This window comes from Tachypleus tridentatus, unplaced genomic scaffold, assembly GCF_004210375.1.
Source record: "Tachypleus tridentatus isolate NWPU-2018 unplaced genomic scaffold, ASM421037v1 Hic_cluster_2, whole genome shotgun sequence".
NCBI lineage: Eukaryota > Metazoa > Arthropoda > Merostomata > Xiphosura > Limulidae > Tachypleus > Tachypleus tridentatus.
In genome coordinates, this window is record NW_027467782.1 from 58,623,633 (window position 1) to 58,638,352 (window position 14,720).

Consider the following 14,720-nt stretch of genomic DNA (forward strand, 5'->3'; position numbering starts at 1 on the left):
TCTCCATGTGATGCCTTTAGGAATCGCCATTGAAATTACTTTGGAAAATTGAAGAGCGGTTCCAACTATGATGAATAGCTGCCCAAACATGTATTCCACCACCTCATTTGTGTTCCCACCCAGTATAGGCAGTTCTCCGTCATCTTTCTGCAGACAAACGACGAACACGATTCATCAGCTTCAACAAACCAGAAACAGAACTCCCCTGCCCTAAATGTAAAGTGATATGTTATCTTACCCAAGTAACATAGTGACAGCGGTAAATTCTATTACATATCAGTTTGCAGGTAGCAATTCTTGCAAAATAGCCTTCTTTGGTCAGTCTCCTTTTCAATATTCTTCTGAATATGTCCACACCGTTCTTGTCGTTAGGTGTTGCAATAATGTTTTTCTACTTAATCAAAATAAGATGATCTCAAGCAATCAGTTTTGTCGTCTGCAGAAATTTACTGAATTAACGTTTCCTGTACTCCGATAATATTTTAGATTTGTGGATAGAGTACATTGAGGGTACCCAACTGTTTCTTCAATGTCCAATTGCTTCATCCAATTTCTGGACAGTCGAATAATCTGACGATCTATAACTTCCGTAATATGATTCTACAGCCAGTACTGAGAAACTGTGTGAACAAAACATTGATATGTTTTGAGAAGACTATACCAAAAGAACAAACAAAACAGGTGTGTATGTGTATTTTGTCAAACAACCTAAACACACCAAAATAAAAAAAATTGGTACATATTCGTCAGATCAAACGCTACCTTCTCTATTTCTTCTCAGGCATTTACTGAGTCACTATTTCATACTACACCAGTATAATACAATATGAAAACACTTGGTCAAGAATGTATAATAAATTACCAATAAAACATTTCATTCTTCTTGCTCCTCTGTACATGATAACAATACAGTACTAACATTAACTAAACAGTAGAATGTTTCAGTTCTGTTGTTACACTGTACACTATAACAATACAGTACTAACATTAACTAAACAGTAGAATGTTTCAGTTCTGTTGTTACACTGTACACGATAACAATACAGTACTAACATTAACTAAACAGTAGAATGTTTCATTTCTGTTGTTACACTGTACACGATAACAATACAGTACAAACATTAACTGAACAGTAGAATGTTTCATTTCTGTTGTTACACTGTACACGATAACAATACACTACAAACATTAACTAAACACTAGAATGTTTCATTTCTGTTGTTACACTGTACACGATAACAATACAGTACAAACATTAACTGATCATTAGAACATTTAATTTTTCTTTCTGCTCTGCACACGATAACAATACAATACTAACATTAATTGAACAGTAAAATGTTTCATTTCTCTTGTTACACTGTACACGATATCAATACAGTACAAACATTAACTGAAGAGTAAAATGTTTCATTTCTGTTGTTACACCGTACACGATAACAATACAGTACTAACGTTAACTGAACAGTAAAATGTTTCATTTCTGTTGTTACACTGTACACTATAACAATACAGTACTAACATTAACTGAACAGTAGAATGTTTCATTCCTGTTGTTATACTGTACACGATAACAATACAGTACTAACATTACTGAAGAGTAGAATGTTTCATTTCTGTTGTTACACTGTACACGATAACAATACAGTACTAACATTAACTGAAGAGTAGAATGTTTCATTTCTGTTGTTACACTGTACACGATAACAATACAGTACTAACATTAACTGAACAGTAAAATGTTTCATTTCTGTTGTTACACTGTACACGATAACAATACAGTACAAACATTAACTGAAGAGTAGAATGTTTCATTTCTGTTGTTACACTGTACACGATAACAATACAGTACTAACATTAACTGAACAGTAAAATGTTTCATTTCTGTTGTTACACTGTACACGATAACAACACAGTACAAACATTAACTGAATAGTAGAATGTTTCATTTCTGTCGTTACACTGTACACGATAATAATACAGTACTAACATTAACTGAACAGTAAAATGTTTCAGTTCTGTTGTTACACTGTACACGATAACAATACAGTACTAACATTAACTAAACAGTAGAATGTTTCATTTCTGTTGTTACACTGTACACGATAACAATACAGTACAAACATTAACTGAACAGTAGAATGTTTCATTTCTGTTGTTACACTGTACACGATAACAATACACTACAAACATTAACTAAACACTAGAATGTTTCATTTCTGTTGTTACACTGTACACGATAACAATACAGTACAAACATTAACTGATCATTAGAACATTTAATTTTTCTTTCTGCTCTGCACACGATAACAATACAATACTAACATTAATTGAACAGTAAAATGTTTCATTTCTCTTGTTACACTGTACACGATATCAATACAGTACAAACATTAACTGAAGAGTAAAATGTTTCATTTCTGTTGTTACACCGTACACGATAACAATATAGTACTAACGTTAACTGAACAGTAAAATGTTTCATTTCTGTTGTTACACTGTACACTATAACAATACAGTACTAACATTAACTGAACAGTAGAATGTTTCATTCCTGTTGTTATACTGTACACGATAACAATACAGTACTAACATTACTGAAGAGTAGAATGTTTCATTTCTGTTGTTACACTGTACACGATAACAATACAGTACTAACATTAACTGAAGAGTAGAATGTTTCATTTCTGTTGTTACACTGTACACGATAACAATACAGTACTAACATTAACTGAACAGTAAAATGTTTCATTTCTGTTGTTACACTGTACACGATAACAATGCAGTACAAACATTAACTGAAGAGTAGAATGTTTCATTTCTGTTGTTACACTGTACACGATAACAATACAGTACTAACATTAACTGAACAGTAAAATGTTTCATTTCTGTTGTTACACTGTACACGATAACAACACAGTACAAACATTAACTGAATAGTAGAATGTTTCATTTCTGTCGTTACACTGTACACGATAATAATACAGTACTAACATTAACTGAACAGTAAAATGTTTCATTTCTGTTGTTACACTGTACACGATAACAATACAGTACTAACATTAACTGAACAGTAGAATGTTTCAGTTCTGTTGTTACACTGTACATGATAACAATACAGTACTAACATTAACTGAACAGTAGAATGTTTCATTTCTGTTGTTACACTATACACGACAACAATACAGTACTAACGTTAACTGAACGGTAGAATGTTTCATTTCTGTTATTACACTGTACACGATAACAATACAGTATTAACATTAACTGAACAGTAGAATGTTTCATTTCTGTTGTTACACTGTACACGATAACAATACAGTAATAAAATAAACTGAACAGTAAAATGTTTCATTTCTCTTGTTACACGATAACAATACAGTACAAACATTAACTGAAGAGTAGAATGTTTCATTTCTGTTGTTACACTGTACACGATAACAATACACTACAAACATTAACTAAACACTAGAATGTTTCATTTCTGTTGTTACACTGTACACGATAACAATACAGTACAAACATTAACTGATCATTAGAACATTTAATTTTTCTTTCTGCTCTGCACACGATAACAATACAATACTAACATTAATTGAACAGTAAAATGTTTCATTTCTCTTGTTACACTGTACACGATATCAATACAGTACAAACATTAACTGAAGAGTAAAATGTTTCATTTCTGTTGTTACACCGTACACGATAACAATATAGTACTAACGTTAACTGAACAGTAAAATGTTTCATTTCTGTTGTTACACTGTACACTATAACAATACAGTACTAACATTAACTGAACAGTAGAATGTTTCATTCCTGTTGTTATACTGTACACGATAACAATACAGTACTAACATTACTGAAGAGTAGAATGTTTCATTTCTGTTGTTACACTGTACACGATAACAATACAGTACTAACATTAACTGAAGAGTAGAATGTTTCATTTCTGTTGTTACACTGTACACGATAACAATACAGTACTAACATTAACTGAACAGTAAAATGTTTCATTTCTGTTGTTACACTGTACACGATAACAATACAGTACAAACATTAACTGAAGAGTAGAATGTTTCATTTCTGTTGTTACACTGTACACGATAACAATACAGTACTAACATTAACTGAACAGTAAAATGTTTCATTTCTGTTGTTACACTGTACACGATAACAACACAGTACAAACATTAACTGAATAGTAGAATGTTTCATTTCTGTCGTTACACTGTACACGATAATAATACAGTACTAACATTAACTGAACAGTAAAATGTTTCATTTCTGTTGTTACACTGTACACGATAACAATACAGTACTAACATTAACTGAACAGTAGAATGTTTCAGTTCTGTTGTTACACTGTACATGATAACAATACAGTACTAACATTAACTGAACAGTAGAATGTTTCATTTCTGTTGTTACACTATACACGACAACAATACAGTACTAACGTTAACTGAACGGTAGAATGTTTCATTTCTGTTATTACACTGTACACGATAACAATACAGTACTAACATTAACTGAACAGTAGAATGTTTCATTTCTGTTGTTACACTGTACACGATAACAATACAGTAATAAAATTAACTGAACAGTAAAATGTTTCATTTCTCTTGTTACACGATAACAATACAGTACTAACATTAACTGAACAGTAAAATGTTTCATTTCTGTTGTTACACTGTACACGATAACAATACAGTACTACTGAACAGTACAATGTTTCATTTCTGTTGTTACACTGTACACAATAACAATAGAGTACTAACATTAACTGAACAGTAGAATGTTTCAGTTCTGTTGTTACACTGTACATGATAACAATACAGTACTAACATTAACTGAACGGTAGAATGTTTCATTTCTGTTATTACACTGTACACGATAACAATACAGTACTAACATTAACTGAACAGTTCAATGTTTCATTTCTGTTGTTACACTGTACACGATAACAATACAATACTAACAATAACTGAAGAGTAAAAGAATGTTTCATTTCTGTTGTTACACTGTACACGATAACAATACAGTACTAACATTAACTGAACAGTAGAATGTTTCATTTCTGTCGTTACACGGTACACGATAACAATACAATACTAACAATAACTGAACAGTAAAATGTTTCATTTCTCTTGTTACACGATAACAATACAGTACTAACATTAACTGAAGAGTAGAATGTTTCATTTCTGTTGTTACACTGTACACGATAACAATACAGTACTAACATTAACTGAAGAGTAGAATGTTTCATTTCTGTTGTTACACTGTACACGATAACAATACAGTACTAACATTAACTGAAGAGTAGAATGTTTCATTTCTGTTGTTACACTGTACACGATAACAATACAGTACAAACATTAACTGAAGAGTAGAATGTTTCATTTCTGTTGTTACACTGTACACGATAACAATACAGTACTAACATTAACTGAACAGTAAAATGTTTCATTTCTGTTGTTACACTGTACACGATAACAACACAGTACAAACATTAACTGAATAGTAGAATGTTTCATTTCTGTCGTTACACTGTACACGATAATAATACAGTACTAACATTAACTGAACAGTAAAATGTTTCATTTCTGTTGTTACACTGTACACGATAACAATACAGTACTAACATTAACTGAACAGTAGAATGTTTCAGTTCTGTTGTTACACTGTACATGATAACAATACAGTACTAACATTAACTGAACAGTAGAATGTTTCATTTCTGTTGTTACACTATACACGACAACAATACAGTACTAACGTTAACTGAACGGTAGAATGTTTCATTTCTGTTATTACACTGTACACGATAACAATACAGTACTAACATTAACTGAACAGTAGAATGTTTCATTTCTGTTGTTACACTGTACACGATAACAATACAGTAATAAAATTAACTGAACAGTAAAATGTTTCATTTCTCTTGTTACACGATAACAATACAGTACTAACATTAACTGAACAGTAAAATGTTTCATTTCTGTTGTTACACTGTACACGATAACAATACAGTACTACTGAACAGTACAATGTTTCATTTCTGTTGTTACACTGTACACGATAACAATACAGTACTACTGAACAGTACAATGTTTCATTTCTGTTGTTACACTGTACACAATAACAATAGAGTACTAACATTAACTGAACAGTAGAATGTTTCAGTTCTGTTGTTACACTGTACATGATAACAATACAGTACTAACATTAACTGAACGGTAGAATGTTTCATTTCTGTTATTACACTGTACACGATAACAATACAGTACTAACATTAACTGAACAGTTCAATGTTTCATTTCTGTTGTTACACTGTACACGATAACAATACAATACTAACAATAACTGAAGAGTAAAGAATGTTTCATTTCTGTTGTTACACTGTACACGATAACAATACAGTACTAACATTAACTGAACAGTAAAATGTTTCATTTCTGTTGTTACATTGTACACGATAACAATACAGTACTATCATTGACTGAACAGTAAAATGTTTCATTTCTGTTGTTACACTGTACACGATAACAATACAGTACTAACATTAACTGAACAGTAGAATGTTTCATTTCTGTCGTTACACGGTACACGATAACAATACAATACTAACAATAACTGAACAGTAAAATGTTTCATTTCTCTTGTTACACGATAACAATACAGTACTAACATTAACTGAAGAGTAGAATGTTTCATTTCTGTTGTTACACTGTACACGATAACAATACAGTACTAACATTAACTGAAGAGTAGAATGTTTCATTTCTGTTGTTACACTGTACACGATAACAATACAGTACTAACATTAACTGAAGAGTAGAATGTTTCATTTCTGTTGTTACACTGTACACGATAACAACACAGTACTAACATTAACTGAACAGTAAAATGTTTCATTTCTCTTGTTACACTGTACACGATAACAATACAGTACTAACATTAACTGAACAGTAGAATGTTTCATTTCTGTTGTTATCACTGTACACGATAACAATACAATACTAACAATAACTGAACAGTAAAATGTTTCATTTCTGTTATTACACTGTACACGATAACAATACAGTACTAACATTAACTGAAGAGTAGAATGTTTCATTTCTGTTGTTACACTGTACACGATAACAATACAATACTAACATTAACTAAAGAGTAGAATGTTTCATTTCTGTTGTTACACTGTACACGATAACAATACAGTACTAACATTAACTGAACAGTAAAATGTTTCATTTCTGTTGTTACACTGTACACGATAACAATACAGTACTAACATTAACTGAACAGTAAAATGTTTCATTTCTGTTGTTACACTGTACACGATAACAATACAGTACTAACATTAACTGAACAGTAAAATGTTTCATTTCTGTTGTTACACTGCACACGATAACATTACACTTGATGACGAGAAACCCATTTGAAATAAAAATGTATCTCAGAATGGCTATTATGGGTATTAGCACTTTTACTGATAAGCAGCGAACAACGATTCGAACTTTCTAGGTCATCCTCAAGTTAAGTAAGAGAGAGTGTTTGAATTTGACCATTGACGGACACATATCTTAAGGAATAGAGTATAAACGGGTAACGTGTTGTAGGGGGCGTTGCAGGTGGATATTAGGTTATTAATTAGAATAGGTATTGTTTGTTTTGTTTGTTTGTTTTGGAATTTCGCACAAAGCTACTCGAGGGCTATCTGTGCTAGCCGTCCCTAATTTAGCAGTGTAAGACTAGAGGGAAGGGAGCTAGTCATCACCACCCACCGCCAACTCTTGGGCTACTCTTTTACCAACGAATAGTGGGATTGACCGTCACATTAATACGCCCCCACGGCTGGGAGGGCGAGCATGTTTAGCGCAACGCGGGCGCAAACCCAGGACCCTCGGATTACGAGTAGCACGCCTTACGCCTAGTATAAGTATAAAGGTGTTTCTTTATATTGGTTTAATTTTGGTTTTAGTTGTTTTATGAACTCTTGAAACGTAAAATCAGTCAACTCAACAGTAAGAACGACAAGAACGTATATAACAACAAGAACCTAGATAAACTAAGGTGACAACAACAAGAACCTAAGTAAACTAAGGTAACAACAAAAAGAACCTGGATAACAACAAGAACCTAGACAACAACAAGAACCTGGATAACAACAAGAACTTAGATAAACTAAGGTGACAACAAGAAGAACCTAGATAACAACAAGAACTTGGATAACAACAAGAACCTAGATAACTATATAAATTAAGGTCCACAACAACATGAACCTTGATGAATTAAGGTGACAACAACAAGAACCTAGATAACTAGATAAACTAAGGTGACAACAACAGGAACCTGGATAACTAAATAAAACGTATAAACTAAGGTGACAACAAGAAGAAACTAGATAAAAGAAGGTATGCCACAATAAGAACCTGGACAACAAAAAGAACCTGGATAACAACAAGAACCTAGATGACAACAAGAAACTAGATAAGAACAAGAAACTAGATAAATTAAGGTGACAACAACAAGAACCTGGATAACTAGATAAACTGTATAAACTAAGGTGACAACAACAAGAAACTAGATAACTAGATAAACTGGATAAATTAAGGTGACAACAAGAAGAACCTGGATAATTAGATAAACTGTATAAACTAAGGTGACAACAACAAGAACCTGGATAACTAGATAAACTGTATAAACTAAGGTGACAACAACAAGAAACTAGATAACTAGATAAACTGGATAAATTAAGGTGACAACAACAAGAACCTGGATAATTAGATAAACTGTATAAACTAAGGTGACAACAACAAGAACCTGGATAACTAGATAAACTGTATAAACTAAGGTGACAACAACAAGAAACTAGATAAAAGAAGGTATGCCACAACAAGAACCTGGACAACAAAAAGAACCTGGATAACAACAAGAACCTAGATGACAACAAGAAACTAGATAACAACAAGAAACTAGATAAATTAAGGTGACAACAACAAGAACCTAGATAACTAGATAAATTAAGGTGACAACAACAAGAACCTAGATAACTAGATAAATTAAGGTGACAACAACAAGAACCTATATAACTAGATAAATTAAGGTGACAACAACAAGAAACTAGATAACTAGATAAACTGGACAAATTAAGGTGACAACAACAAGAAACTGGATATATTAAGGTGACAAGAACAAGAAACTAGATAAATTAAGGTGACAACAACAAGAAACTAGATAAATTAAGGTGACAACAACAAGAAACTAGATAAATTAAGGTGACAACAACAAGAACCTAGATAAATTATGGTGACACCAACAAAAACCTAGATAAATTATGGTGACAACAACAAGAACCTAGATAAATTAAGGTGACAACAACAATAAACTAGATAAACTAAGGTGACAACAACAAACAAGACGCCAACACGACGAACCACCAACACAACTCGTAATTAACAACAATAAACAAGACGCCAACACAACGAACCACCAACAAACCTCGTAATTAACAGATTCGACCGAAAATCAAGCAATGAAGAAATACATCTACTCAACAAAGGACTCAACTTCACAGTAACACCGAAAAATGAACATCTTATCAGATACAAGGAAATTTAAACTACTAAACACAAATCCAACAAAAACACATGAAAACCAGTTAGACAAAATATTACTACAAATGAAAAACCAACACAATCTAAGAAAACATTTATTCTTACCTAGGAAAGACCAACTCACGCACACCACAACTATACGGCAGCCCCAAACCTCAAAACCTAATTGTTCACTACGACCCACAATGTCAACCTATGAATCATTTAACTACAACCTCAGTAAATATATAGCGTGGGCATTTTCTAAATATGTAACATCAGCCGATTTCTTTTTCAAAGGCTCTTTTAACTTTAAATATATTCTTAATCAACTAAATCATAAAGCCTTAATGGTCAGTTCTGATGTAATCTCCCTCTTTACAGAAGTACCAACAATTGAAGCCTGCAAGATAGCTTTAAAACTTTATATCCAAGACCCCAACCGATTGATAAACATAGCCAGCAACCAATTAACAACCCTTATAAAATTCACTACCACCAAAACTAACTTTAATGTTCAATAACCAAAACTACCTACAAATAACTGGCCTAAGTATGGGAATCCAGTGTTACCAGTTCTAGCCAACATTGTTATGACACAGATTGAATCACAATCTATCATCTCATCCTTACATCCACCACTATATTGGTACAGGTATGTTGATGATACAATTGTTGGATTCACATCTACAGAACACACACTTAGTTTTCAATCACGTTAACTCGATGCACCCCAACATTAATTCCACCTGTGAACATAAGAAAACTACTCAATTAGCATTTCTCACCCTCAAGATCACAAGAATCAATACACGATTCAAAACAGAAGTCTACAGAAGTGCCATCTATTCTGGATTATACATTCCCTGGGACTCAGCACATGAAACAAAACACAAAGTCAACATATTAAGAAACCAAATAAACACAGTCAGAAAACTATACTAACCTGATAAAATTCACAGTGAAATCAACAAAATAAAACAATACTTCATCAACATGAACACCGTTGAAAAAATAATACGTACACACCTAGACAAACAAACAAACAACAATAAATCCCAAGATGCAACAAACTACAAAAGCTTATACTGCTGCATACCATATGTTCCCGTCATCAGCAAAAAAAATAACCATCATTTGGAAAACAAAACACAACATCCCAGTAAACACCAAATTTATTCAGAAACCAGGTATAAAACTAAAGTGCATACTATGTAAAAACTACACTGACAAACACAACACCAACATTATTTATAAAATACAATGCAACAACTGTCACGACTTCTATATTGGAGAAACAAGCAGAAAATTGGAAACCAGATTCAAAGAACAGAAAAACAATCTTCACACGTTTTTGAACACTGCAAATCAAATAAATACAACATAACCATACAAGACACCCAGATATTAAGTAGGGAAACAAATATAAACAAACGCAAAATCAAAGAATTACTACTTATACAGCAAGTGAAACCAAAATTAAACCAATACTAATTAATAACCTAACATCCACCTGTAACGCCCCCTACAATCCGGTACCCGTTTATACTCTCGTCCCTAAGACATGTGTCCTTCAACGGTCACATTCAAAATCTCTCTTTCTTAACCTAAAGATGACCTAGGAAGTTCGGAACGTTGTTCTCTCCTCACCAGTAATAGTGTTAATACCCATGCTAGAGATATAGAGGAATGTTTCGTTTCTGGTGTTACAATCTACATGCGAACAATACAGTACTGATTCTAACTGACCAGTAGAATATTTCACACATTTTCGAATAATGGTCACTACTTATCCATGACTTTTTGAAACAATAGGCATGCACATGCAGACTGTTAGTAACAAGTATTTCCACAAAGCTACCAACAATTCGTTAAGATAAAAAAACGTACCTTTTGAACGTGGTATTTGTAGACATCCATTGTCATCTGATTGTACTCATTTGGCATTTCTGACCTAAAATCGTCCCATGCTTTCTGTCCAGGAACAAAGAACGTAAAAAGTTTCTCTCTGTTGTTCAGTTTCAGGTTCCAAATATTGTGTTTACTCAGTTCAAATGTTCGCCTGTTGTTTAAAGCAAACATTGACAAATTAAATGACTCGCCTTGAAATTAACCACATCAGACATAATAAGGAAAGTAAGTTTGTGTAATAGGAAACACCACATCAGACGTAATAAGAAAGGTATGTTCAAAAGGAACCAACACAATAAGGAAGATAAGTTTGTTCAATAAGAGCCAACACATCATACATAGTAAGGAAGATATGAATGTCCAATAGTAACCAACACATCAGACGTAATAAGGAACAATAGGAACCAACAGTATGTCCAACCGGAACAAACACATCAGACATAAAAAGTAAGATAACTTTGTCCAATACGAACAAACAAATCGCACATAATAAGGAATATAAGTATAACCAATAGAAACCACCACATTAGATATAACAAGGAAGGTAAGATTGTCCAATAGGAATCAACAAATCACACGTAATAAGATAAGATAAGTTTCTCCACTAGAAACCAACAAATTAGACATAATAAGGAATATACGATTGTCCAACAGGAACCAACACGACAGATATAATGAAGAAAATAAGTATGTCCAGTACGAACCAAAACATCAGACACAATAAGGAAGGTAAGTTTGTCCAATAGGAACCAACACGACAGATATAATGAAGAAAATAAGTATGTCCAGTACGAACCAAAACATCAGACACAATAAGGAAGGTAAGTTTGTCCAATAGGAACCAACACGTCAGATATAATGAAGAAAATAAGTATGTCCACTACGAACCAAAACATCAGACACAATAAGGAAGGTAAGTTTGTCCAATAGTAACCAACACATCACACATAGTAAGGAAGATAAGTTTGTCTAATAGTAACCAACACATCATAAATAATAAGGAAGATAAGTTTGTCCAATAGTAACAAACACATCATACATAGTAAGGAAGATACGTTTGTCCAATAGTAAAAAACACATCATACATAATAAGGAAGATAAGTTTATCCAATAGTAACCAACACATCACAAATAATAAGAAAGGTAAGTTTGTCCAATAGTAACCAACACGTCAGACATAGCAAGGAAGATAAGTTTGTTCAATAGGAACCAACACATCATACATAATAAGGAAGATAAGTTTGTCTAATAGTAACCAACACATCATACATAATAAGAAAGATAAGTTTGCCTAATAGTAACAAACACATCATACATAATAAGAAAGATAAGTTTGTCCAATAGTAACCAACACGTCAGACATAGCAAGGAAGATAAGTTTGTCTAATAGTAACCAACACATCATACATAATAAGGAAGATAAGTTTGTCTAATAGTAACCAACACATCAGACATAATAAGGAAGATAAGTTTGTCCAATAGTAACCAACACATCATAAATAATAAGGAAGATAAGTTTGTCCAATAGTAACCAACACATCATACATAGTAAGGAAGATAAGTTTGTCTAATAGTAACCAACACATCATACATAGTAAGGAAGATAAGTTTGTCCAATAGTAACCAATACATCATACATAATAAGGAAGATAAGTTTGTCTAATAGTAACCAACACATCAGACATAATAAGGAAGATAAGTTTGTCCAATAGTAACCAACACATCATAAATAATAAGGAAGATAAGTTTGTCCAATAGTAACCAACACATCATACATAGTAAGGAAGATAAGTTTGTCTAATAGTAACCAACACATCATACATAGTAAGGAAGATAAGTTTGTCCAATAGTAACCAACACATCATAAATAATAAGGAAGATAAGTTTGTCCAATAGTAACCAACACATCATACATAGTAAGGAAGATAAGTTTGTCCAATAGTAACCAACACGTCAGACATAGCAAGGAAGATAAGTATGTTCAATAGGAACCAACACATCAGACATAGCAAGGAAGATAAGTTTGTCTAATAGTAACCAACACATCATAAATAATAAGGAAGATAAGTTTGTCCAATAGTAACCAACACATCATACATAGTAAGGAAGATAAGTTTGTCCAATAGTAAAAAACACATCATACATAATAAGAAAGATAAGTTTATCCAATAGTAACCAACACATCACAAATAATAAGAAAGGTAAGTTCGTCCAATAGGAACCACCACATCACACATAATAAGAAAGGTAAGTTCGTCCAATAGGAACCACCACATCACACATAATAAGAAAGGTAACTTCGTCCAATACGAACCAACACATCACACATAATAAGGAAGATAAGTTTGTCCAATAGTAACCAACACATCATAAATAGTAAGGAAGATAAGTTTGTCCAATAGTAACCAACACATCATACACAGTAAGGAAGATAAGTTTGTCCAATAGTAACCAACACATCAGACATAATAAGGAAGATAAGTTTGTTCAATAGTAACCAACACATCATAAATAATAAGGAAGATACGTTTGTCCAATAGTAAAAAACACATCATATATAATAAGGAAGATAAGTTTGTCCAATAGTAACAAACACATTATACATAATAAGGAAGATAAGTTTATCCAATAGTAACCAACACATCACACATATTAAGAAAGGTAAGTTCGTCCAATAGTAACCAACACATCATAAATAGTAAGGAAGATAAGTTTGTTCAATAGGAACCAACACATCATACATAGTAAGGAAGATAAGTTTGTCTAATAGTAACCAACACATCATACATAATAAGGAAGATAAATTTGTTCTATAGGAACCAACATATCACACATGATAAAGGAATGAAAGTTTATCCAATAGAAACCAACACATCATACATAATAAGAAAGGTAAGTTCGTCCAATAGTAACCAACACATCACACATATTAAGAAAGGTAAGTTCGTCCAATAGGAACCACCACATCACACATAATAAGAAAGGTAAGTTCGTCCAATACGAACCAACACATCACACATAATAAGGAAAATAAGTTTGTCCAATAGTAACCAACACATCATAAATAGTAAGGAAGATAAGTTTGTCCAATAGTAACCAACACATCATACATAGTAAGGAAGATAAGTTTGTACAATAGTAACCAACACATCACACATAATAAGGAAGATAAGTTTGGCCAATAGTAACCAACACATCATAAATAAT

The 14,720-nt window shown here is 32.5% G+C and overlaps 1 protein-coding gene across 1 annotated transcript in view; it reads right to left on the bottom strand.

The window, feature by feature from the left end:
* Window positions 1-11,922, bottom strand: part of LOC143242693 (fasciclin-1-like) — a 28,427-nt gene extending 16,505 nt beyond the window's left edge. The window contains exon 1 of the mRNA XM_076486169.1: window positions 11,493-11,922. Coding sequence (XP_076342284.1) covers window positions 11,493-11,684 — 192 coding nt within the window. The 5' untranslated portion in view covers window positions 11,685-11,922. The remainder of the gene's footprint in view (window positions 1-11,492) is intronic.
* Between the last annotated feature and the right edge of the window lie 2,798 nt (window positions 11,923-14,720).